Source organism: Balaenoptera musculus, chromosome 3 (genome assembly GCF_009873245.2).
Source record: "Balaenoptera musculus isolate JJ_BM4_2016_0621 chromosome 3, mBalMus1.pri.v3, whole genome shotgun sequence".
In the NCBI taxonomy this organism is placed as follows: Eukaryota; Metazoa; Chordata; class Mammalia; order Artiodactyla; family Balaenopteridae; genus Balaenoptera; species Balaenoptera musculus.
Window position 1 is genome coordinate 117056947 of NC_045787.1, and position 23309 is coordinate 117080255.

A 23309-nucleotide genomic window follows, 5' to 3' on the forward strand; every position below is an offset into this window, starting at 1 on the left:
ATGAAGAGTATGTTTCGTAAAGAGCTGTTGGTTTAAAAGTATTTAGAGAAAACGGTTCTAAGAAGGACATAGATTCTCCCGCACGCCTCCGCTAAGCCAGGGCTTTTACCGGATCGCTGTGGGGCCGGATACCTCCTAGGCTTCCGGGTGATTGCCGGAGATAGGGCGTCCGTGCGGAAATGGTGTTTGTTTCTGGAAACATCTCGGCATCTCCACAGGCTATATTCAATCTGGAGCCGATAAAAGAATTCATAACTAACCATACCGTGGATTTTAAAGTACCCAAGTCAGTGGAGTGAGGACATGCAGCCCACTATAATTCTGTGTTTGTTGATTATGAAGATGTCCGTAGGAAGCCCATGACTCGGTCTGTTTCGGGTTTGAAGAGCCCCTGAGGGAACAAGGGTGATTCCTCTTTTTTTATTTTATTTAATTTAATTTATTTTTTTATATAGCAGGTTCTTATTAGTCATCCATTTTATACATGTTAGTGTATACATGTCAATCCCAATCTCCCAGTTCATCCCCGCCCCCGCCACTTCCCCCACTTGGTGTCCATACGTTTGTCCTTTGCATCTGTGTCTCAATTTCTGCCCTGCAAACCGGTTCATCTGTACCATTTTTCTAGGTTCCACATATATGCGTTAATATATGATATTTGTTTTTCTCTTTCTGACTTCACTCTGTGTGAGTCTCTAGATTCATCCACGTCTCTACAGATGACCCAATTTCGTTCCTTTTTATGGCTGAGTAGTGATTCCTCTTTTTAATGTGTTTGACGTAGATATAAATGTAAACAGAGAAGGTAGTGTTCTTCTGGAGGCCCGTGTTCATTTAGGACAGTTGCCTGAAAGACGAATAGTCTGATTAAAGTAGAATATACTTGAAGTATTACTTCCTTCTACTCATTTGCCAGTAATTTTTAAATTAGTTTGGAATTTTAAAAAATCCACCTCTACTGTTTGGATAACTTTTCTGCTTGCCTCTTCTTTAGGTGGTCAAGTATTCTTCAACATGTATTTATAGTGCTTCAGTCTAACTGTGTAACAGTTTCCACTTACTCCTATTCATTTCCATTTATTTATTAATAGGATCAGTTTGGTAGATTATCAAGGTCCTTAAAATTTCAATTTCTGTTCTCTAAAATATCAACACCTGTTTTAGAGAATTCACTTAAAATGTGATTAACATTTAGAAAATTCACTTTATTTCTTTATGTACTTATTGTCTCCCTCACCTAAGATTGGAAGCTCCATGATAATCAGGAGTCTAATATCGTGTTCATCCGGTCCCAGTGCCTAGTATCAAAACGTGTGAGATAAAAAATATTTGCTAATTGAATGAAACAATTGATCCATCCAGAAAGAACATAAATATAATCTAAATCCTATAATAATTTGTCAGAGAAAATACATTGTATGTCACCTTAAAATGAGATAGAGCCACTTTATATATACATTTCCTCTCCAGTCACGGACCGTGCCAATTGTTATGAGGCCAGAGGTTTGCAAATAGCGTGTGTGAATGTGACCCCTTTGGTTTCGTCAACTGTGCTACTGTGTATCATGGGGTGGTATTTAAATGGTTTGGCACCAGTTTGGTTTTTTATGTTAAGTTTGAAGGAAAATTATGCTCTTCTACATAACTGTACTTTAGTTCTTTGTTCTGTAATGTGTTGAAGAATATTAGCTGATGTATATATAATTTCCAGGATGATCTATTTCCTCTTTTTGAAGAAATTTTTCCAATGTGCTTGTCCCTTAATTGTACCTGATTTTACTTACTTCATAGATGTGAGTTTAGCATACTAGCCTTTGCATAATGCTTTATTTAACCCTATAAAATGTGAGGCCATGCTTATACATGAAAATAATCCAAATATTGCTTTGCATTTTAATTGCCTATGAGCTTTATGATGCTCAAATATCTTTGTCACAGAAAATAACTTGAGATAAATTCTGGGCAATTCAGATTTGCCAAAATTATGGTGTATTTTAGTTATTAAAACTTGAAATGGAAGGTTGTCAGAGATAATTAAAAGGATCAACTGAAGTTTCCCCTAAAGTATGTACCTCCTTCAATCCTGAAACATATTTTCTGTTTTTGAGTTTAATACATTTTCTGAATGCTATTTTTTGAGGGGTAGTTACATTGATCCTAAAGCTAAGGGCACTGCCACATCACCATTACCTTAATGTCTATTGATAAATCCAGTTGTTGTTGTTGTTGTTGTTTTGACTGGGGAACTGAATTTTTAAGTTTGTTTAATTTTTTTAACACCTTTACTGGAGTATAATTGCTTTACAATGGTGTATTAGTTTCTGCTTTATAACAAAGTGAATCAGCTATACATATACATATATCCCCATATCTCCTTCCTCTTGCCTCTCCCTCCCGCCCTCCCTATCCCACCCCTCTAGGTGGTCACAAAGCACTGAGCTGATCTCCCTGTGCTATGCGGCTGCTTCCCACTATCTGTTTTACATTTGGTAGTGTATATATGTCCATGCCACTCTCTCACTTCGTCCCAGCTTACCCTTCCCCCTCCCTGTGTCCTCAAGTCCATTCTCTATGTCTGCGCCTTTATTCCTGTCCTGCCCCTAGGTTCTTCAGAACCTTTTTTTTTTTTTAGATTCCATATATATGTGTTAGCATACAGTGTTTATTTTTCTCTTTCTGACTTACTTCACTCTGTATGACAGTCTCTAGGTCCATCCAACTCACTACAAATAACTCAATTTCGTTTCTTTTTATGGCTGAGTAATATTCCATTGTATATATGTGCCACATCTTTATCCGTTCATCTGTTGATGGACACTTAGGTTGCTTCTATGTCCTGGCTATTATAAATAGAGCTGCAATGAACATTGTGGTACATGACTCTTTGAATTATGGTTTTCTCAGGGTATATGCCCAGTAGTGGCATTGCTGGGTTGTATGGTATTTCTATTTTTAGCTTTTTAAGAAAACGCCACACTGTTCCCCATAGTGGCTGTATCAATTTACATTCCCACCAACGATGCAAGAGGGTTCCCTTTTCTATACACCCTCTCCAGCATTTATTGTTTGTAGATTTTTTGATGATGGCCATTCTGACTGGTGTGAGGTGATACCTCATTGTAGTTTTGATTTGCATTTCTCTAATGATTAGTGATGTTGAGCATCCTTTCATATGTTTATTGGCAATCTGTATATCTTCTTTGGAGAAATGTCTGTTTAGGTCTTCTGCCCATTTTTGGATTGGGTTGTTTGTTTTTTTGGTATTGAGCTGCATGAGCTGCTTGTAAATTTTGGAGATTAATCCTTTGTCAGTTGCTTTGTGTGCAAATATTTTCTCCCATTCTGAGGGTTGTCTTTTCATCTTGTTTTTGTTTTCCTTTGCTGTGCAAAAGCTTTTAAGTTTCATTAGGTCCCATTTGTTTATCTTTGTTTTTATTTCCATTTCTCTAGGAGGTGGGTCAAAAAGGATCTTGCTGTGATTTATGTCATAGAGTGTTCTGCCTATGTTTTCCTCTAAGAGTTTGATAGTGTCTGGCCTTACATTTAGGTCTTCAATCCATTTTGAGTTTATTTTTGTGTATGGTGTTAGGGAGTGTTCTAATTTCATTCTTTTACATGTGGCTGTCCAGTTTTCCCAGCACCACTTATTGAAGAGGCTGTCTTTTCTCCATTGTATATTCTTGCCTCCTTTATCAAAAATAAGGTGACCATATGTGCGTGGGTTTATCTCTGGGCTTTCTATCCTGTTCCATTGATCTATATTTCTGTTTTTGTGCCAGTACCATACTGTCTTGATTACTGTAGCTTTGTAGTATAGTCTGAAGTCTGGGAGCCTGATTCCTCCAGCTCCATTTTTCTTTCTCAAGAGTGCTTTGGCTATTCAGGGTCTTTTGTGTTTCCATACAAATTGTGAATTTTTTTGTTCTAGTTCTGTGAAAAATGCCATTGGTAGTTTGATAGGGATTGCACTGAATCTGTAGATTGCTTTGGGTAGTATAGTCATTTTCACAATGTTGATTCTTCCTATGCAAGAACGTGGATCTCCATCTGTTTGTATCATCTTTAATTTCTTTCATCAGTGTCTCATAGTTTTCTGCGTATAGGTCTTTTGTCTCTGTAGGTAGGTTTATTCCTAGGTATTTTATTCTTTTTGTTGCAATGGTTTTGTTGCAAATGGGAGTGTTTCCTTAATTTCTCTTTCAGATTTTTCATCATTAGTGTATAGGAATGCAAGAGATTTCTGTGCACTAATTTTGTATCCTGCTACTTTACCAAGTTCATTGATTAGCTCTAGTAGTTTTCTGGTAGCATCTTTAGTAGTCTCTATGCATAGTATCATGTCATCTGCAAACAGTGACAGCTTTACTTTTTCTTTTCTGATTTGTATTCCTTTTATTTCTTTTTTTTTCTCTGATTGATGTGGCTAAAACTTCCAAAACTATGTTGAATAATAGTGGTGAGAGTGGACAACCTTGTCTTGTTCCTGATCTTAGTGGAAATGGTTTCAGTTTTTCACCATTGAGAATGATTTTGGCCGTGGGTTTGTCATGTATGGCCTTTATTATGTTGCGGTAAGTTCCCTCTATACCTACTTTCTGGAGGGTTTTTATCATAAATGGGTGTTGAATTTTGTCAAATGTTGTTTTTTTAAATCAAATCCACTTGATATATAGAAACACTCTGAGTTGATAAAAGAATTACACTCCTGTGGTTGTTCCATAGAATATCTGTGATACTGGTGAACCAAAGATTTGGGGGAACAATAAATTCCCCAGTGTGGTAATAAGCCTCAAAGGGCTTCCTACCTATGATAAAGGAGTATCACAATCGGGCTAATGCTGTATGATTGAAAATTCCCTTTAATAAACTTTCAAGTTCCTTATACTGTGGAGGTTAAAAAAAATGTGAGAGATGGGAGAAGCCTTGTTTATATTTTGGAGATTGAAAATTATAGGAGTGAGGAAATAGCAAATACCCCCCAAAATACACTTATATACTGTTGCAGCAGTATATAATCAGTAAAAAGCAGGTTAACTAAATTGTAGCAGTCTCTTGTATCAAATAGGATGCTTTCGATAGAAAAAAAGACCAATCTAATTTACACTGGTTTAAACAATAAGAAAATGTGTTATCTCAAAAACCAGGTAGTCTAGAGCAGCTCTGTCCAATAGAAATATAATATGAGCCACAGGTGAAAGTCATATATGTATGTTAAATTATCTAGTAGCCATATTAAAATGCCAAAAGGAAACACGTGAAATTAATTTCAATGACATTTTATTTAACCTAATTACCAAAATATTGCTCAACATATAATCAATGTATAAAATATTAACAATATTTTACATTCTTATTTTGTACTGAATCTTCAGAATCAAATGTTTATTTTACACCGAAAGCACATCTCAGTTTGGACTAGCCACATTTCAAGTGCCCAGTGGCCACATGTGGCAGGTGATTACTCTACCGGACAGTGCAGCTCTAGAAGTATGGCTGCCTTTAGGCAGGATTGAATTATGGTCTGGCACAAATTGTTTAACTCTTGCTAATTTTGGATAGTGAACATTTATTTATACTTTATTATTCTTTCAGCTTTACCCTCACCTCCTTGTAAATTTCCAAAGTCTGTGGTCATAAGAAACCTGCCAGCGGTAACTGGGGAACTTCCTTCCTTGTCCATGGTAAGTTCAGAGAGTGGCTCTTCCCAACCAAAATCTGTCTTTCACTGTGATTGGACCAACCTAGACTATATACCTATCCCTGGCTCAATAATAGTCACCAGCGGAATACCCTAAGCCTGTGATTTTCAAAATGGTGGGGAGGAGGAGACATTTGGTGATGTCTGGAGACATTTTGATTGTTGCACCTGTGGGATCTCGTGGCATCTCATGGGTGCTGCTAAATATCCTATGATGCACAGAACATCCCCCCCCAACAAAGTTATCTGACTCAAAATAGTACCAGGGTTGAGAAACCTTGCCCTAAGCTTATTTTTTAATTATTAATTGTTTTAAGCCACATTTCTAACTAAACACTGGCAAGAGGAATGAGATCACCAATATTGGTTTAGACCTATCAGAACTACTACAGCTATGAGTAGGTTCAGCTGCCCTTAGGTGCACAGATGGTGGACCTCTAAACTGAAAACGAAGTGTTAGAAGAGAGGAAAGAACAAGGGCAACTGTCATAATTTATCTGGGCTGCTGTGTCAAAATATCATAAACTGAGTGCCTTGTAAGCACCTGAAATTTATTTCTCACATCTGGAAGCTGAGAAGTCTGAGATAAAAGCACTGGCAGCTTTGGTGTCTGGTGAGGGCAGGCTTCCCGGTTCATAGGTGGCAGTCTTTTTTTGCTGTAACCTCACATGGTGGAAGGGGTGGAGGAGTTCTCTGCGGCCTATTTTACAGGGGCACTAATGCCATTCATGGGCACTCCAACCTCATGACCTAATCACCTCCCCAAAGCCCTGCCTCTAAATACCATCACATTGATTAGGTTTCAACATGTGAAATTTGGGGTGGGGGGGACATAAATATTCAGTCTATAGAGGTAATCAGTGGTATCCATGAAAGAGCTGATTATTGGGAGGATTATAATAGTATATATGTAATTCCAAAAAAGATACAAATGCCTGATAAGTACATGAGAAGATGCTCAACATTACTAATCATTAGGGAAATGCAAATAAAAACAACAGTGAGATACCACCTCATGCCCATTAGGATGACGGCTATTAAAAAAACAGGAAATAATAAATATTGACAAAGATGTGGAATAATGAAATCCTTGTGCACTGTTGATGGGAATATAAAATGGTACAGCCACTGTGGAAAACAGTCAGTGGTTCCTCAAAACATTAAAAATTGAATTACTATATGATCCATCAATTCCAATTCTGTGTATATACCCTAAAGAATTGAAAGCAGTGTCTCTAAGAGATGTTTATACACCCTTGTTCATACCAGCATTATTCATAATAGCTAAAAGTTAGATGCACCCCAGGTGTCCATCAACCAATGAATGCATAAGCAAAATGTGGTATGTGTACCTACAATGGAATATTATTCAGCCTTGAAAAGGAAGGAAATTCTTTTTTTTAATTGAAGTATAATTGACTTACAACACTATGTTAGTTCCAGGTGCACAGCACAGTCATTCGATATTTCTGTACATTACAAAATAATCACCCTCACCGTAAGTCTAGTTGCCATCTGTCACCATACAAAGTTACTACAATTTTATTGACTATACTGTATTCCCCATGCTGTACATTTCATCCCTGTGACTCATTTATTTTGTAACTGGAAGTTTGTACCTCTTAATATTCCTCACCTATTTCACTCATCCCCTCACCCCTCTCCCTTCTGACAGCCACCTGTTTGTTCTTTGTATCTGTGAATCTCTTTCTGTTTTGTTATGTTTATTTGTTTTGCTTTTTCAGATTCCACATGTAAGTGAAATCGTGGTATTTGTCTTTTTCTGTTTGACTTACTTCACTTAACATTATACCCTCTAGGTCCATCCATGTTGTTGCAAATGGCAAGATTTTGTTCTTTTTTATGGCTTTGTATATGTACCACATCTTATTTATCCATTCATTTATTGATGGACACTTAGGTTGCTTCCATATCTTGGCTATTGTAAATGGTGCTGCAGTGAACATAGGGGTGATTACATCTTTCTGAATTAGTGTTTTCATTTTTTTCAGAAACATACCCAGAAGTGGAATTGCTGGATCATGTGGTAGTTCTATTTTTAATTTTTTGAGGAAACTCCATACTCTTTTAAAAAGGAAGGAAAATCTGACATACGCTGCAACATGGATGAACCTTGAGGATATTATGCTATGTAAAATAAGCCAGTCACACACACACACACAAGACAAATACCATATGATTCCACTAATATGAGGTATTTAGAGTAGTCAAAATCATAGAGCAAGTAGAATGGTGTTTGCCAGGGGCTGGAGAGAAGGGAGAATGAGGAGTTTAATGGGTATACGTATAGGTATAGGTATACCTATGGGTATAGGTTTCAGTTTTATAAGATAAAAAGAGTTCTGGAGATGGATGGTTGTGATGGTTGCATGACATTATGAATGTATTTAATACTACTGAACTGTACACTTAAAATGGTTAAGTTGGTAAATTTTATGTTATGTGTAAAATTGTAATTAAATAATGCAATTACTGATACTTGAAAATTTTTGTCAGTATTTTCTACCTTTTATAGTGCAAGTTTCTTTTATATTGTAGCATATACAGTGAGAATTTCCTTTTCTAATGTAAAATTCTTTTTACAGTGGGTAATTTCTTGAGTAAAAAAATGTTTAAGAAAAAGAAGCTTCAAGTGTTCTTCAAAAGGAAATGTCAAGAGGGAAATTGTGTAAGAATTTTTATTTTAAGCTGATGTGAATTTTAATAAATTAAAACGTTTGATTTAAATTTTGTGGAAAGACCATTTTATTAATATTTTGTCAAAAAGAAATAGTGACTTGTAGCCTTTATACTGAACCAACTGGTATTGTAAAAATAAGTCCCGGAAATAAAGCAAATACAGTCTGCTGTGAGGACTTTCAGAAATAACATGTGGTAGCTATCCTCCTGGACCTCTGGGTGCCGCTGTTGGCCAATCCGTGGCTTAGAGTGAAACAAAGGAACCCACTGGCGGTTTTGACGCAGCGATGTATGCACACTTTAGAGAAACACACCAGGAGCAGACTCTGCACGCCATCTCTCCCGCAATCTGCTTCAAATATCTGGGTCAGGAAGGTCTGAGAGAGCTGCTTCCTCTTCTTTCCAGCGCACCTTGGTAATCTGAGGAGCCACTGTAGCGAAGTGCATTCGGTCCTACGAAGCCGCATCGTGAAGAGAGAGAAGTCTCCCCACAGGGAAGCCGCGGGAGTGCAGGAAGCGCTGTTTCCTTTTCTGATGTCTTTGTTCAGCCTAGTGAACTGCGCAGCAGTTATGCTGAGAGATTCCGGAAGAGACAGCCAAGGATTTAAAAGTGGGGAATCTCGCCAAAGATCTACATGTCGGTGACAAGAACCATGGGTGAGTGCTAAGAAGCCTCTCTTTACCGCCAGCAAAGAGAGCAGGAAGGAACAAATGACAAGATAGATGTAGCCAATAGGCCAAAGGAAGTCCCTAGGCCCCTTGAATCTGAAACCTTCACTGGAAATCCTATAAATGTTTTTTATATAAAGTATTTATCCTGTATATAAATAACATATGGCTTTGAGCACAGCCATTTTGTTTTGAAAATTCTGGAAAACATCTTAATAAGAGCAAAGTTTACTCCTAAACTGTAGTAGATATGGATGCTGCAAGTAATTCTCTACAAGTTTAGCAGATTAATTTCAGTTAACCATCTCCCTCACTGCCAAAAGTAAAAGAGAACACTAGGGCAGTAAGTACTCTGGTTATTTATTGGAGAAATCTGGACCAGAGTAGCAGAGCTGCCACCACTTAGTGGTGGGGAGGAGGCTCAGGGCAAGATGCAGGTAGGTCTTGGATGCCAAAGCCAATCCTCCCATACTGAGCTACAGAGTGTACAGTAGAGTCTGCCTGCCAGAGAACCTCCTTGTCTGCATTCTTCAGGTGATCCCTGCTGACCTAGGTGACACCCTTAACGTAGAGTTCTACACTTTCCACACAGTCTCACAGGGCATACACAGTATATTCAATAACGACAGCACCATCTTTGATTTTGAAGAGTGACTGTTATATCACAGCTTAGAAGAGAAGACTGGAGACAGTTAAGGGCACTTTTCACAATCCTGGTTGAAATGCAGGTTGAGAACTATGATGCAGTGCAGGCGACTTTCAGCTGAGTGTTTAGTCCTATTAGAGATAAGAAGTGTGGTTGCTCTAATCAAAACAACAGGACTCAGATTTCTTGAAGAGAAAAGTGAAAGATATTGTAGAGAGTAATAAACACATAGCCAAACAATTCACAACAAAGAATTACTATGTAATTCTTTGTAAGCTACTGACAGAAAGGATTCTAAACTGGGAGCAGATTCGGAATCATGAGGTAACAAAGACAAGCTGTCCCTCTCCTCCAGTGTAAGCATTAGCCTGCATATAACCCACATCAACAAAAATGCTTTAATTTTCCAACAGGTCTATTGTATGGTCCAGGAGATTGGGAACACTCACCCAGAGCCTCCATTGCACACTTTAGTGCTTCCAACTGAAACTTGGTGCCCTAAGTGCCTCCTATTTTTCCTGACCAGTGACCTGGGTGCTGTTGTCTGACGTGTCACTGAGTGCAGAGCACAGTGGTGTTCACTGCAGCCTACCTTTGAGCTGACTCTGTGGCCTGCAACCAGGGCTCTGTGTCAGCCTGAGCCTGCCTGTAATGGTGTACTACCACGGCAAAAACTCACAGAAGACGTGCTGTGCTGGGAGTTGCACCTGGAAGTCATATGCCTCTTCCATGGGGCATCACACACTGCAGTTCGACTACCTGGTCGCCAAGGTGGACGCTGATTGGGGCGCAACACCTGACTGTCCTATCAGGTGTCCTAATCTGACTCTTCAACCTGAGGATGCACAAGAGCAAGATGCCCACTGGGACACTGCAGATGACAGATACACTGTTCTCTGGGGCTTGCTGGTCACCATGCTCAATGACAGTATTCATCATGCTGCAGCTAGTCTTTGCAGGAGTTGTGGACGGACCTCAGTGACCACCCAGCACCTACTGCCAGAGCTACAGCTTTACCTGGTCATGGTCTTTTCGCCTTGATCTCCATGTTCTTCTTCCTAGCAGTGACTCTGGCCATAGCCTCGGGCCTGCAGTGCTCCTCCAGCCCTGCTTTCAGCCTGGTCCAAGCCTGGACTTGGAGTTGCTCCCAATTCAGCAAGAGAGATTTGCCCTATTCCTACAGTCAATATGTGACTTCAGATATTGCAAAGTCTTAATTTCTTCAAGTTAACTCAGAAACGTCTTTCAACTAGATAGTTTCTGTAGTACCAGCAGTGAAGCCTTAAATATTACATTGGATTCAAATGTATTCGTGTGAGTTTTAACACTTTTATTTCATAAATATCATCCTGCTGTAAGCAGTCCTGCTTATTTTTTGTTGTCTTTAGGGGTGTGGGAGAGCTCTACAAGTTTACTTGCTAGTTTCTATGTATATTTTGATTTGTTTCATTAGCCCAGAAAATTCCTTTGGGCAAAACTTTGTGCCTATTAATGTATGTTCTGAAAAATTATGTTTCTGGCTAAAGAGTTCTTTCCTCGAAATATTGAAGGAGGTTCACTGCATCTTTAAGTTTCTGCTCTTGGGCTCCATTATATTTGTCTTTGAGAAGCTGGGAAACTGTAGATTTGGTTGTGTAAGAACATAGAGTCTCTCTCCAAGAACTATTCTGGCCTTTGATTGTTTCCTTTCATCATTTTCCAGAGCCTTCTCAGTCATGGTGTCCGTGGGTTGGCTGCCAATATTTGGCCCAATTTGTTCCTAAAAATGTCAGCGTCTGGAATGCAGAGATCATTCTTCCCTAACTTCTGTGTAAGGATAAATAAATCACACTAAGCCCAAGACACTTTAGTTAGTAACCTTTTACTAATTTTGCAATGAGTAAAACAAGGAAGGCAATACAGTTTTAAAATCTTGCTGTTTTAGAAAACCAACTTCTTTTGGAGAAAATATTAAGTGTGGATGTAGGAGAATACATATTATCCTAATATAGACTATCTAAAAATAAAGATGTGGCCTTTTTATTTTCAATTTTGAAAAATATCACTACCTCTTGTGTCTCTTAAATTTAGTCTAAATTAGATACTCATGTGACATTTTTCCAATGAAATTCCAAGAGCCCAGTGGTTTTTTTGTTTTTTGTTTGTTTGTTCGTTTTGGCCATGTGGCGTGGCACGCGGGATCTTAGTTCCCCGACCAGGGATCAAACTGCTGCCCCCTGCAGTGGGAGCATGGAGTCTTAACCACTGGACGGCCAGGGAAGTCCAAGCCCAGTGTTATTTTATTCAAAATATATTACTTGCAGCTGAGTTGAAGGTCTTTTAAAAGCCCATATTAAAGGTCTTTTTAAATCTACATAATACATAGATGCTTCAGTAAAAGAGGAAAAATAGGGATGGAATAAAATATGTCCTTCAAAATTCCAAGGTTTCTGCTAAATATTCAGAGTGCAATGGATAGGAAATGGGATAGTCCAATTTTTTAAAGTCTTGCTTACACTCTAAAAGTTTATTTTTCCTTTAAGTTTTTTTCATCCTCCAGTCAAAGGGCAGTTGCTCTTCTATATGGCCTGTGAAATTATCAAGTGGTCAAGATGTACTACAGAAGAAGTGGAGGGATGATTTGTCCCCTTTGTGATACTTCCTGACTAGCAAACGGAAAGCAGATAGGTTGGGAATACTACTGGAATATCCAGGATAGCTTGGATTCTACTGTATGTTACAATTAAGCAATATGTAGACGTAATTAATTAAATGAACATAGCAATTTCTCCTTTTCATAGTTATAATGTATAATGCTTAACTATTTCCTTGACAATAAACTAAGACTTAAGGAAAGGTTGATCAGGTTAATGAGAAGAGAAAGTTCAAGTATTATCTAGGAGTGCAGTAACTCTTTAGGACTCTGGGTGCCGCTGTTCACCAGTCTGGGAGATAAAGGCAGCGCACGCGCGCGCACACACACAAACACACCGAGGGGAAAAAAAACTTCTTAGAACCTCCATCACTGCCAGATTGAAAACAGACTCCTGCGGCTGCCCAGATCCTACTTCAGGACCCCTTTCTGCTCTGAATTCTCCTGAAAATTCGGTTAATTTAGACTCAGAAGAGCAGAGAAACAATACTGTTGGTGCCAGACTGGGAGAAAACTACGAAGCAAGAGAGCAATGACGATTCGAGTGAAGGTGCTCGGCTGCCGCAGGCTGGTCTTGCTGTTCCTTTTTCTGGGGCTGTTGTTGGAAGCCCAGGCTGGGAAGATCCGCTACTCGGTGCCAGAAGAGACAGACAAAGATTTCTTTGTGGGCAACATTGCCGAAGACCTGGGACTACAACCCCAGGAGCTGGTGGAGCGGGGAGTCCGCATCGTCTCCAGAGGTAGGACTCAGCTTTTTGCTCTGAACCCGCGAAGCGGCAGCTTGGTCACCGCAGGCAGGATAGATCGGGAGGAGCTCTGCGCTCAGAGCCTGCAGTGTCTGGTGAGTTTTAACGTCTTGGTAGAGGATAAAATGAAGCTTTTCCCTGTTGAAGTGGAAATAATTGATATTAATGACAACACTCCCCAATTCCAGTTAGAGGAAGTAGAATTTAAAATGAATGAAATAACCACTCCAGGTACCAGGATCCCTCTACCTTCTGGGCAAGACCTTGATGTGGGTATGAATTCGCTCCAGATGTACCAGCTCAGCTCCAACCCTCATTTCTCCCTGGATGTGCAACAGGGATCTGATGGGTCCCAACAGCCAGAGATGGTGCTGCAGAGTCCCCTAGATAGGGAAGAAGACGCTGTCCACCGCCTCCTCCTCACCGCTTTTGATGGGGGCAACCCAGTCCGTTCAGGAACCCTCCGAATTCGAGTTCAGGTGGTGGATGCAAATGACAACGCTCCAGCGTTTACTCAAGCACGGTACCACACGAGTGTCCCTGAGAACGTGCCGCTGGGCACTCGGCTGCTCACGGTAAAAGCCACGGACCCAGATGAGGGAGCCAATGGGGAAGTAACATATTCGTTTCATAATATAGACCACAAAGTGGCACAAATATTTCACTTGGATTCTTACACAGGAGAAATATCAAATAAAGAACCTCTGGATTTCGAAGAATACACAATTTATCCAATGGAAATTCAAGCTCAGGATGGTTCAAGCCTCATGGCCAGAGCTAAGGTGCTGGTCAAAGTTCTGGACATAAATGATAATGCCCCAGAGGTGACCATCACCTCTGTCACCACTGCAGTCCCAGAAAACTTTCCTCCTGGGGCCATAATTGCTCTTATCAGTGTGCACGACCAGGACTCCGGAGACAATGGTCACACTACGTGTTCCATTTCTGGAAATCTACCCTTTAAATTAGAAAAGTTAGATGATAATTATTACCGTTTAGTGACAGAAAGAACAATGGACAGAGAACTTACCTCCCAGTACAACATCACAGTAACAGCAGCAGATCAGGGAACTCCGACTCTATCTACCGAAACACACATTTCACTGCAAGTGACAGATATCAATGACAACTCCCCTGTCTTCCTGCAGGACTCCTACTCCACCTACATTCCAGAAAACAACCCCAGAGGTGTCTCCATTTTCTCTGTGACTGCCCACGATGCTGACAGCAATGAGAATGCACGAGTCACTTATTCCCTGGTGGAGGACACCATCCAGGGGGTACCTCTATCCTCCTTTGTCTCCATCAACTCAGACACTGGAGTCCTGTATGCGTTGCGATCCTTCGACTATGAGCAGTTCCGGGACCTGCGACTAAGAGTGATGGCTCGTGACAGCGGGGACCCGCCGCTCAGCAGCAACGTGTCTCTGGGCATATTCGTGCTGGACCAGAATGACAACACACCTGAGATTCTGTACCCCGCCCTCCCCACTGACGGTTCCACCGGTGTGGAGCTGGCACCCCGCTCTGCAGAGCCTGGCTACCTGGTGACCAAGGTGGTGGCTGTGGACAGAGACTCGGGCCAGAACGCCTGGCTGTCCTACCGCCTGCTCAAGGCCAGCGATCCAGGACTCTTCGCGGTGGGGCTGCACACGGGCGAGGTGCGCACAGCGCGGGCTGTGATGGATAGAGACGCGCTCAAGCAGAGCCTGGTGGTGGCGGTCGAGGACCACGGCCAGCCCCCTCTCTCTGCCACAGTTACTCTCACAGTGGCGATGGCTGACAGCATCCCAGATGTGCTGGCCGACTTGGGGAGCATGGAACCCTCCACCAACCTGGACAACTCCAGCCTCACGCTGTACCTGGTGGTGGCGGTGGCCACGGTCTCCTGCGTCTTCCTCGCCTTTGTCATTGTGCTTCTGGCGCTCAGACTGTGGCGCTGGCATAGGACGCGTGTGCTCCAGGCTTCAGGAGGAGGATTAGCGGGCGTGCCCGTCTCTCACTTTGTGGGCGTGGACGGGGTGCGGGCTTTCCTGCAGACCTATTCCCACGAGGTCTCGCTCACCGCGGACTCGCGGGGGAGTCACGTGATCTTCCCGCAGCCCAACTACGCGAACACGCTCGTCAGCCAGGAGAGCCGTGAGAAAAAGGATTTTCTATCAGCACCTCAGTCTTTACTTGAAGATAGAAAGCAAACATTTTCTCAGGTAAACTTTGTGTAGTAAATTTATCTAGGTAAAAATAATTTCTGAGTTTACTTACTTGCTTTCGTTCTTTAGTACTAACAGTTCTCTATTTCCCACATATCATTGTAGCTTTCTATTTACAAATCCTGGGAAATCATTAAATGTTTATATCCGAGTATATTTATCATTGTTCTTTCATTGAAAAGGAGACTGTAATTAATCATAATGTAGGTGGTTGGGATAAAGAGTTGTGGAAAGAGCACTTCATTAGAAACAAGGAGATTTGGCTTCTAAAGTTTTCTTGCTTGCTTCTGGCCAAATAATTTTATTTTTCTGGCTTTACCATTCTCTTATCTAGCAAGGATTGGGTTTGACTAGAAAAGGTCCACCAATATTAATGTGACTAATACTGTTTTCAAATATCCTTAAGTTATAAACATCTCCTAATTTATCCTTAAATTTAATGTCGATGTCATCTGTCAGGGTGCTGTTTTATTTGGGGACATTTGAAAAGGTAAAGATTGTCTAAAGTAGTATTTTTAAGTTGTGTTAATATAAAATTATGGAAATCTAGGTAAGCTGCAAATTTAAACTCTCTTAGCCCTTTGTTTAGTCATTTATTTTGACATGTTTTATGCATGCTCAAGAATACATCAACTGTTTTAAGTAACTTATGAAATTAAGTAATAAAATGAATGACAGAAAATTTTCTGTGCAACTTGAGAAATAGTTTGAAGCCTCCTGATTTGTATATTATGCCTGTAATGTAAACAACTAACAAAAATCAAATATATATTCCATTTTAATGTGTGTAAGCTCTTCACAAGAAATGCATCATAGGAGAGTAAACCTATGCTTTGATATACTTACTCTGCTCCAATAAATTAAAGATACACGTATAAAATAAAAAAGAAGAAAGCAGAAGCATAGTCAGGCACAAATAAAAGATAAATGGCTAAACGGACCGAAGATGGGACAGAAAGTGGTGAGCCAGGCTAAAACTAAAGTGGGAATTCTAGTCTTGGACTTAGATGAGATTGTTCAAGCAGTGTAATAGGGACAAAAGGGCTTCGGGCTAACCAAGGGACCTGAGTCAGGCTTACTGCGTGAATCCAAAATAAGCAGTTAGGCCCCTTGGCTAGTTAAAAAGGGGGAAAGTCACATAAAAACATTACCTACCAGTTCCCATGGTCATAACTTGTTGCAAGCTAAAGACCAAGGGAGTGAAGTGGACACAGATGCTGGCTTCAGAAAATGAACACTAAATCTCTCAGACCTGAGCTGTGATATTCAGAATACCACTGCTGCATACCATTAAAGTGCCATTAAAATACCTGGTTATGGCCTGGGACCTGGAGAATTCTGGAACTTACTTTTGCTAATGAGAATTTTCTGCCAACAAATTATTATTTTTTAGGTAATCTTTATTTTCTCTGATGGCTTTAAAAAAATTCTCTCATTCTTGCTGTATGTCTAAGTGTGGATTTTTATTTTTATTTTCTGTTTGGTACCAAGAGTATACTCTCAATGCCATAAGTTGTTACAATTTAAAATTTTCTCAACTTTTTAAATTTAAAACACTGCTTCTGTGTATATATAAATGACCTTTTAACCTATTGAAACACCAAGATTGCCAAGTTGGTTGATTTTTTAAATCCATCTATTCTGCTGACAAGATACATGCTTAAAATAAAATTATACTGAAATACTGAAGATAAAGATGTTGATAGATACGCACACACACCCTACACACAAGAAAGCAGTCATGTCAATATTAATATAACACCAAAGTAGTGTTTAAGGCAACAACATTAGTGGTGATTTTTTTAATGAACTGATCATACTTATAAAAAGAACAGACAACCAAAAGGATATAAAAATCATGAGCTCCTATCACCAAACAATATAGCTTTGAAAATAATACAGATTATTTTCAAATCTGAAATTTGAAAGAGATTTTAACACAGTTCCATAAGAAATAATACATCACACAGGCAGAAAATTACTAAGCACACAGCATATTTGAATAACAGAATCTATAAGCTTGATCTGACAGATTTGTTGGGTATTTGTATACACAACAAATATAGAATAGCCAATTTTTACATGAACATATGGAAAATCGACAACAATTTACTACATAGTCATCACAAAAAAGGTAGAGCAAATTTCAAAGTACAAATAATATACATGCCTTATGTAGTTAAATCACAAAGTGGCTGGTGAGGAAAATAAGGAGGGATTAGTAAAAGGGTACAAACCTTCAGCTGTAAGAGGAATAAGGCCTTAGGACCTAATGTATAGCGTGAGACTACAGTTGACAGCACTGTATTGTATAATAGAAATTTGCTAAGAGTAGAACCTAATGCTCTCACACACACACAAAAAGGTAAATATGTGAGGCGATGGATGTGTTAATTAGCTCAGTAGAGGAATCCTTTCACAATGTATACATATATCAAATCATCATGTTGTACACTTTAAATATCTTACAATTTTATTTGTCAATTATACCTCAATAAAGCTGGAAAAATCACAAAGCAAACATTTTAAAATAGTAAAAGGAAACAGAAAAGTTTGGACATTTAAATCTACATCCCTGAATTACTCTTGGATTTAAAAAATCACAATGAAATAAAAACTACAAAAATTAAAATATTACTTATTAAAAATTGTGGAATGCAGAGAAAAGAATATTTAGGGGTAAATCTATAGACAACTGTAAGAATTTCAAAAAGCAAATGATTTAAAACAAGTGAATTTAGCTTGCCACTCCAGAAACAAAGCAAGAAAGATATAATATTAGCATAAATTTAAATAAAATAATAGGAAAAGTAACAAAGGGTATAAATTATTGAAATGCAAACAAGGAAGAATTATGATGATGAAGCAATAGAAGGCGACACCAGTGGGGAGAAAATGAAACTTCTGTCAAGTCCAGTACTGGGACTAATATCAGCTTGTCAGATGGCATGATTAAAATTTGTTTTAGAGATCTTAAAAGAAACCTCCAAATTCTGATTATAGACAAAGACCTGGAAAAGAGAAAGGGAAGGAAAAGCAAGTAAGACTAGGAAAAAATAAAACAGCTTAATATGAAGCAAGAAGCATGAGTGGGAAATAATATACAGAGTAAAACCAGATGTTGTCAAAGACAAACAGAAATCTTTAGAGAACTACAATAAGGGATGTCGAGCAGTTATTTAATGAGACTCAAAAGTATCAAAACAATGTTGAAGAAAAAGTTTTAAAAAACAAACTAGAGGCTCTACTAGAAAACATGGTGAGTTAATATCAATTGTTTCCAATAAATATTTCATCAGTGTTCTCAGAGGAATGGGTTAAAAATGAAAAAAGTTCAATGGGGAAGAAGCCAAAAGGCATAAAGACTGAAATGAGAACAGAAGTGTGCAATCTCGCTCAAGAATGTTGATTCAAAATTGTATCTACTATATATGTAATATTTATAGCTTATGACTAAAAGGGGTTTATTACTTAGGGATGCAAGAATATTTCAATATAAGAAAATCTAATAATATAAAACTTCATATTAGGAGATTGAAGATAAAAAGCCATATGTTTATTTCAATAGAGGCATAATAAAGGTCTTGAGAACATTCAAGACATGATTAAAATCTTTTAGCAAACTGGAAATTTAAGGAAACATCCTTAACCTGATAAAGAGTATCTATCAAAAACTTATATAACTACCCAAAGCAATCTACAGATTCAGTGCAATCCCTATCAAAATCCCAATGCCTTTTTTTGTATAAATAGAAAAAAATCCATCCTAAAATTCATATGGAGTGTCAGGGGACCTCAAGTGGCCCTAACAATCTTGAAAAGAACAAAGAACAAACCACCTTCAGTTTCCTTAATGTTCATGCTGCCTCTCACCTCCAAGAATTTGTACTAAGGTTCTAGAACACTACTCCAGCCTCTTTCTTGATCCAGTCATCCGCTTTAGGATCCAGCTTCAATCTTGTCCTGGAAAAGTCTTTCCTGACCCCCAAATCTAGGCTGGATACCCTTCCTATGTATTCTCCCCATTGCCCAGGGTTTCCAACCATCATAGCAGTTACCATACTCTATTAAAATACTCTGTTTACTTTACTATGTCCTTCCTTATCCTGTAAGCTTCCTGAGAACAGGGACTGTGTTCATCAGGTGCACCATTTCTATCTCCAGCATCAATCAGGCAAAGTGTCAGGCCTTAATTGGGTAGTCACCCAATTAAATGTCCGAAAATTCAATAATTTAAATACAGGTTTTGGGGGAAAAAATACAGGTTTTGAAGTTCAATACTAAGCCATTAAGCACAGAAATTTAAAATATGTAACATTAGAATATAATGTAGCTAATGTTTTTAGATTAATCTTATTGTCTCTGAATATAAAATAAGTGGTTGAAGATGTTTGGCATAAGGGCAGAGGCTGCCTTGATTAATGCCTCCAGTGTTCAATGATACTTTCCTTGCAACTACTATCAAGGTCACATTCATTCACACCATTCTTATTCATTCTGAAAAAAAGACTCCTGACTTGAGAGAGCTACTTCTAAGGTATCTTAGAACTGTAAGATTCTTCAAAACAACTTGAAAGTCACAGGGGCAACAAATAATAACTTGGGTTTACCTGAAAGAGTGCAGAAATTACTTAGGCCTCTGGGCGTCGCTGTTGACCACCTAAGAAGTAAGCCTGTGAGACATCCACTCCAACATTACGGCTCGCATAACACAAAGGGCTGGGCGTTTGGCCCGCAAGCTTCGGGAAGGCAAAAAAATTAAGTCCAGCAGCCCACTACTCTCCACAGTTACCTGGGTCCCGTGAATGCTGGTCATCTCAGACCCTGAGGAATAAAGATTGGAAGCCCGCCCTGGATGCTGGAAGTTGCCTGGGAGAAAAGACTGCAGCTCAAGAAATGGCGGCTCTGCTAAAGTTGCCAAACCGCGGAAGGCTTGCCCTGCTGTGCCTTCTTTTGGCGACCCTGTGGGAGGCTGGAGCTGGGCAGATGCGCTATTCTGTGCCAGAAGAGATCGAAAAGGGCTCATTCGTGGGTAACATCGCTAAGGACTTGGGGCTGGAGCCCCGGGAGCTGGCGGAGCGCGGAGTCCGCATCGTCTCCAGAGGTAGGACGCAGCTCTTTGCTCTGAACCCGCGAAGCGGCAGCTTGGTCACCGCGGGCAGGATAGACCGGGAGGAGCTCTGCGCTCAGAGCGCACGGTGTCTGCTGAGTTTCAACATACTCCGGGAAGATAAATTGAGTATTTATTCAGTAGAGGTGGAAATAACAGATATTAACGATAATGCCCCTCGCTTTGTAGTAGAGGAACTGGAGCTAAAAATCAGTGAATTGACTATGCCAGGATTCCGGATCCCTCTGAAGAGCTCGCATGATGCAGACGTCGGGGAGAACACCCTCCAAAGGTACGAACTTAATTCAAATGACCACTTCTCCCTGGACGTGCGAAGCGGAAAAGATGGGAATAAGTATCCAGAGCTGGTGCTGGAACGCGCCCTTGACCGTGAGGAAGAGGCCGTTCACCATCTCGTTCTTGTGGCTTTGGATGGGGGCGACCCTGTCAGATCTGGCACCTCCCGCATCCGCGTGATGGTCCTGGATGCGAACGACAACGCGCCTGTTTTTACACAGCCCGAGTACCTTGTAAATGTTCCAGAGAATACTCCCGTAGGCACCCGGATACTCACAGTGACCGCCACTGACGCAGATGAGGGATACAACGCTCAAGTGGCATATTTTCTGGAGAAAAATCCTGAAGAAACCTCAGAGGTATTTGAGCTCAAGTCATCATCTGGAGAACTAACGATCACAAAAAGCCTAGATTATGAGGATGCCAAATTCCATGAAATTGATATTGAAGCTCAGGATGGTCCAGGCCTTCTGACCAGAACGAAGGTCATTGTCACTGTTCTCGACGTAAATGACAATCCCCCAGAATTTTACATGACATCTGCTACCAGCTCGGTTCCTGAAGACTCTCCTCCAGGAACCATAATTGCACTTTTCAATGTACATGACAGAGACTCTGGACAGAATGCATTTGTCACATGTTCACTCCCGGAGAACCTTCCTTTCAAATTAGAAAGGTCAGTGGACAATTACCACCGACTGGTTACAACCAGAGTCCTTGACAGGGAACAGTTTTCCTTATACAACATCACTGTGATCGCTAAAGATGGAGGGAACCCATCTCTGTCCACAGATGCTCACATTTTGCTGCAGGTGGCAGACATCAATGACAACCCTCCCACCTTTCCCCACACATCCTACTCTGCCTACATTCCAGAAAACAACCCCAGAGGTGCCTCCATCTTTTCCATGATGGCCCATGACCCCGACAGTGATGACAACGCCCATGTAACCTATAACTTGGCTGAGGACATCATTCAGGGGGCACCTCTGTCCTCCTACATCTCCATCAACTCTGACACTGGCATCCTCTATGCACTGCATTCCTTTGACTATGAGCAGTTTCATGAACTGCAGTTGTGGGTGACAGCACAGGATGGCGGGAACCCACCACTCAGAAGCAACGTGTCTCTGAGCATATTCGTGCTGGACCAGAATGACAACGTGCCAGAAATTCCTGTACCCCGCCCTCCCCTACCGACAGTTCCACGGGTGTAGAGCTGGCACCCCCGCTCTGCAGAGCCCGGGATACCTGGTGACCAAGGGTGGTGGCTGTGGACAGAGACTCGGGCCAGAACGCCCTGGCTGTCCTACCGCCTGCTCAAGGCCAGCGAGCCGGGACTCTTCGCGGTGGGGCTGCACACGGGCGAGGTGCGCACAGCGCGGGCCCTGCTGGACAGAGACGCGCTCAAGCAGAGCCTGGTGGTGGCGGTCCAGGACACGGCCAGCCCCCTCTTTCGGGCCACGGTCACACTCACCGTGGCAGTGGCGGACAGCATCCCGAGGCCCTGGCCGACTTGGGCAGCATCAGGACCTCTGCCAACCCCACGACTCAGGTCTCACACTCTATCTGGTGGTGGCGGTGGCCGCGGTGTCCTGCGTCTTCCTCGCCTTTGTCATTGTGCTTCTGGCGCTCAGACTGTGGCGCTGGCATAAGTCGCGTCTGCTCCAGGCTTCAGGAGGCAGGTTAGCGGGTGTGCCCGCCTCCCACTTTGTGGGCGTGGACGGGGTGCGGGCTTTCCTGCAGACCTATTCCCACGAGGCCTGGCTCACCGCGGACTCGCGGGGGAGTCACGTGATCTTCCCGCAGCCCAACTACGCGGACACGCTCGTCAGCCAGGAGAGCTGTGAGAAAAAGGATTTTCTTTCAGAACCTCAACTTACACCTGAAAACAAAGAAGAAACTTTTTCTCAGGTAAACTCTCTTCGCAATATACCTGTGAGCTACTTTGCTAAAAGAAATAAATTTACCTAATTACTTAGCTGTCTCCACGGTTTTACCATACCTTTCTATTTCCCATATTTCTTTGCGGATATATTCAATTTTTAGGAAATTAGTCTGGTGAATTATTTCTTAGTAGTTCTAAGTGTTCACACAGTGTAAACAGGAAGAGGAGCTAGAATCATTGTGTCCATGAGTATAAATCAGGAATTAGTAAGTGAAGGTGATATTTAGGTTATCAAAAGAGCGCTGCCTTAGGAACTGGCATGTCTGGTTTCTCATACTTCTTTCTCATCCCCTAAGGAAACCATCTCATCCACCTGGATCAACAATTCTTTCTTCAGAAATATAAATGTTGACTTTTATGTTTCCCCAGATGCCTCCCTCCTTTAAAATTAAGGCTTTTATGTTTATTTATATTTGTTTATGAATAATGAAATACTTTAGTTAGTTGTTTTCTTCTCACTCAGTCTTAATATTTTTCCTTCAGTTTGGCAGTGAGATTCTTCATTTTCTTGATTTGCATGATCTTCCCTATTAAAAAGGTGCAAATTTAGAAATATATATGCTTCCACCGTGTTTCAGGAGGGTATGTCATGGAATCTCTGTTTAGTTAAAAAATCTCATTAGCAAAAAAAAAAAAATCTCATTAGCCTCTAA

General features: G+C 40.7%; 2 protein-coding genes across 2 annotated transcripts; both read left to right on the forward strand.

The window, feature by feature from the left end:
- Positions 1-72: 72 nt before the first annotated feature.
- On the forward strand, positions 73-15995 carry LOC118893078 (protocadherin gamma-A1-like). The gene is made up of 3 exons (XM_036848256.1): positions 73-405; positions 5593-5681; positions 12236-15995. Exon 3 carries the CDS (start codon positions 12878-12880, stop codon positions 15311-15313), a length of 2436 nt encoding a protein of 811 aa, XP_036704151.1. The 5' UTR covers positions 73-405; positions 5593-5681; positions 12236-12877; the 3' UTR covers positions 15314-15995.
- Positions 15996-19819: 3824 nt separating this feature from the next.
- On the forward strand, positions 19820-22733 carry LOC118893076 (protocadherin gamma-A2-like). The gene is given in 5 exon segments (XM_036848254.1): positions 19820-21883; positions 21886-22008; positions 22010-22208; positions 22211-22252; positions 22255-22733. Coding segments are annotated over 5 exon segments (2478 nt in total). The 5' UTR covers positions 19820-20197; the 3' UTR covers positions 22683-22733.
- Positions 22734-23309: the final 576 nt, after the last annotated feature.

Coding starts and splice junctions, on each gene's coding strand:
- LOC118893078 (XM_036848256.1), top strand. CDS start 12,878: ATGACGATTCGAGTGAAGGTGCTCGGCTGCCGCAGGCTGGTCTTGCTG.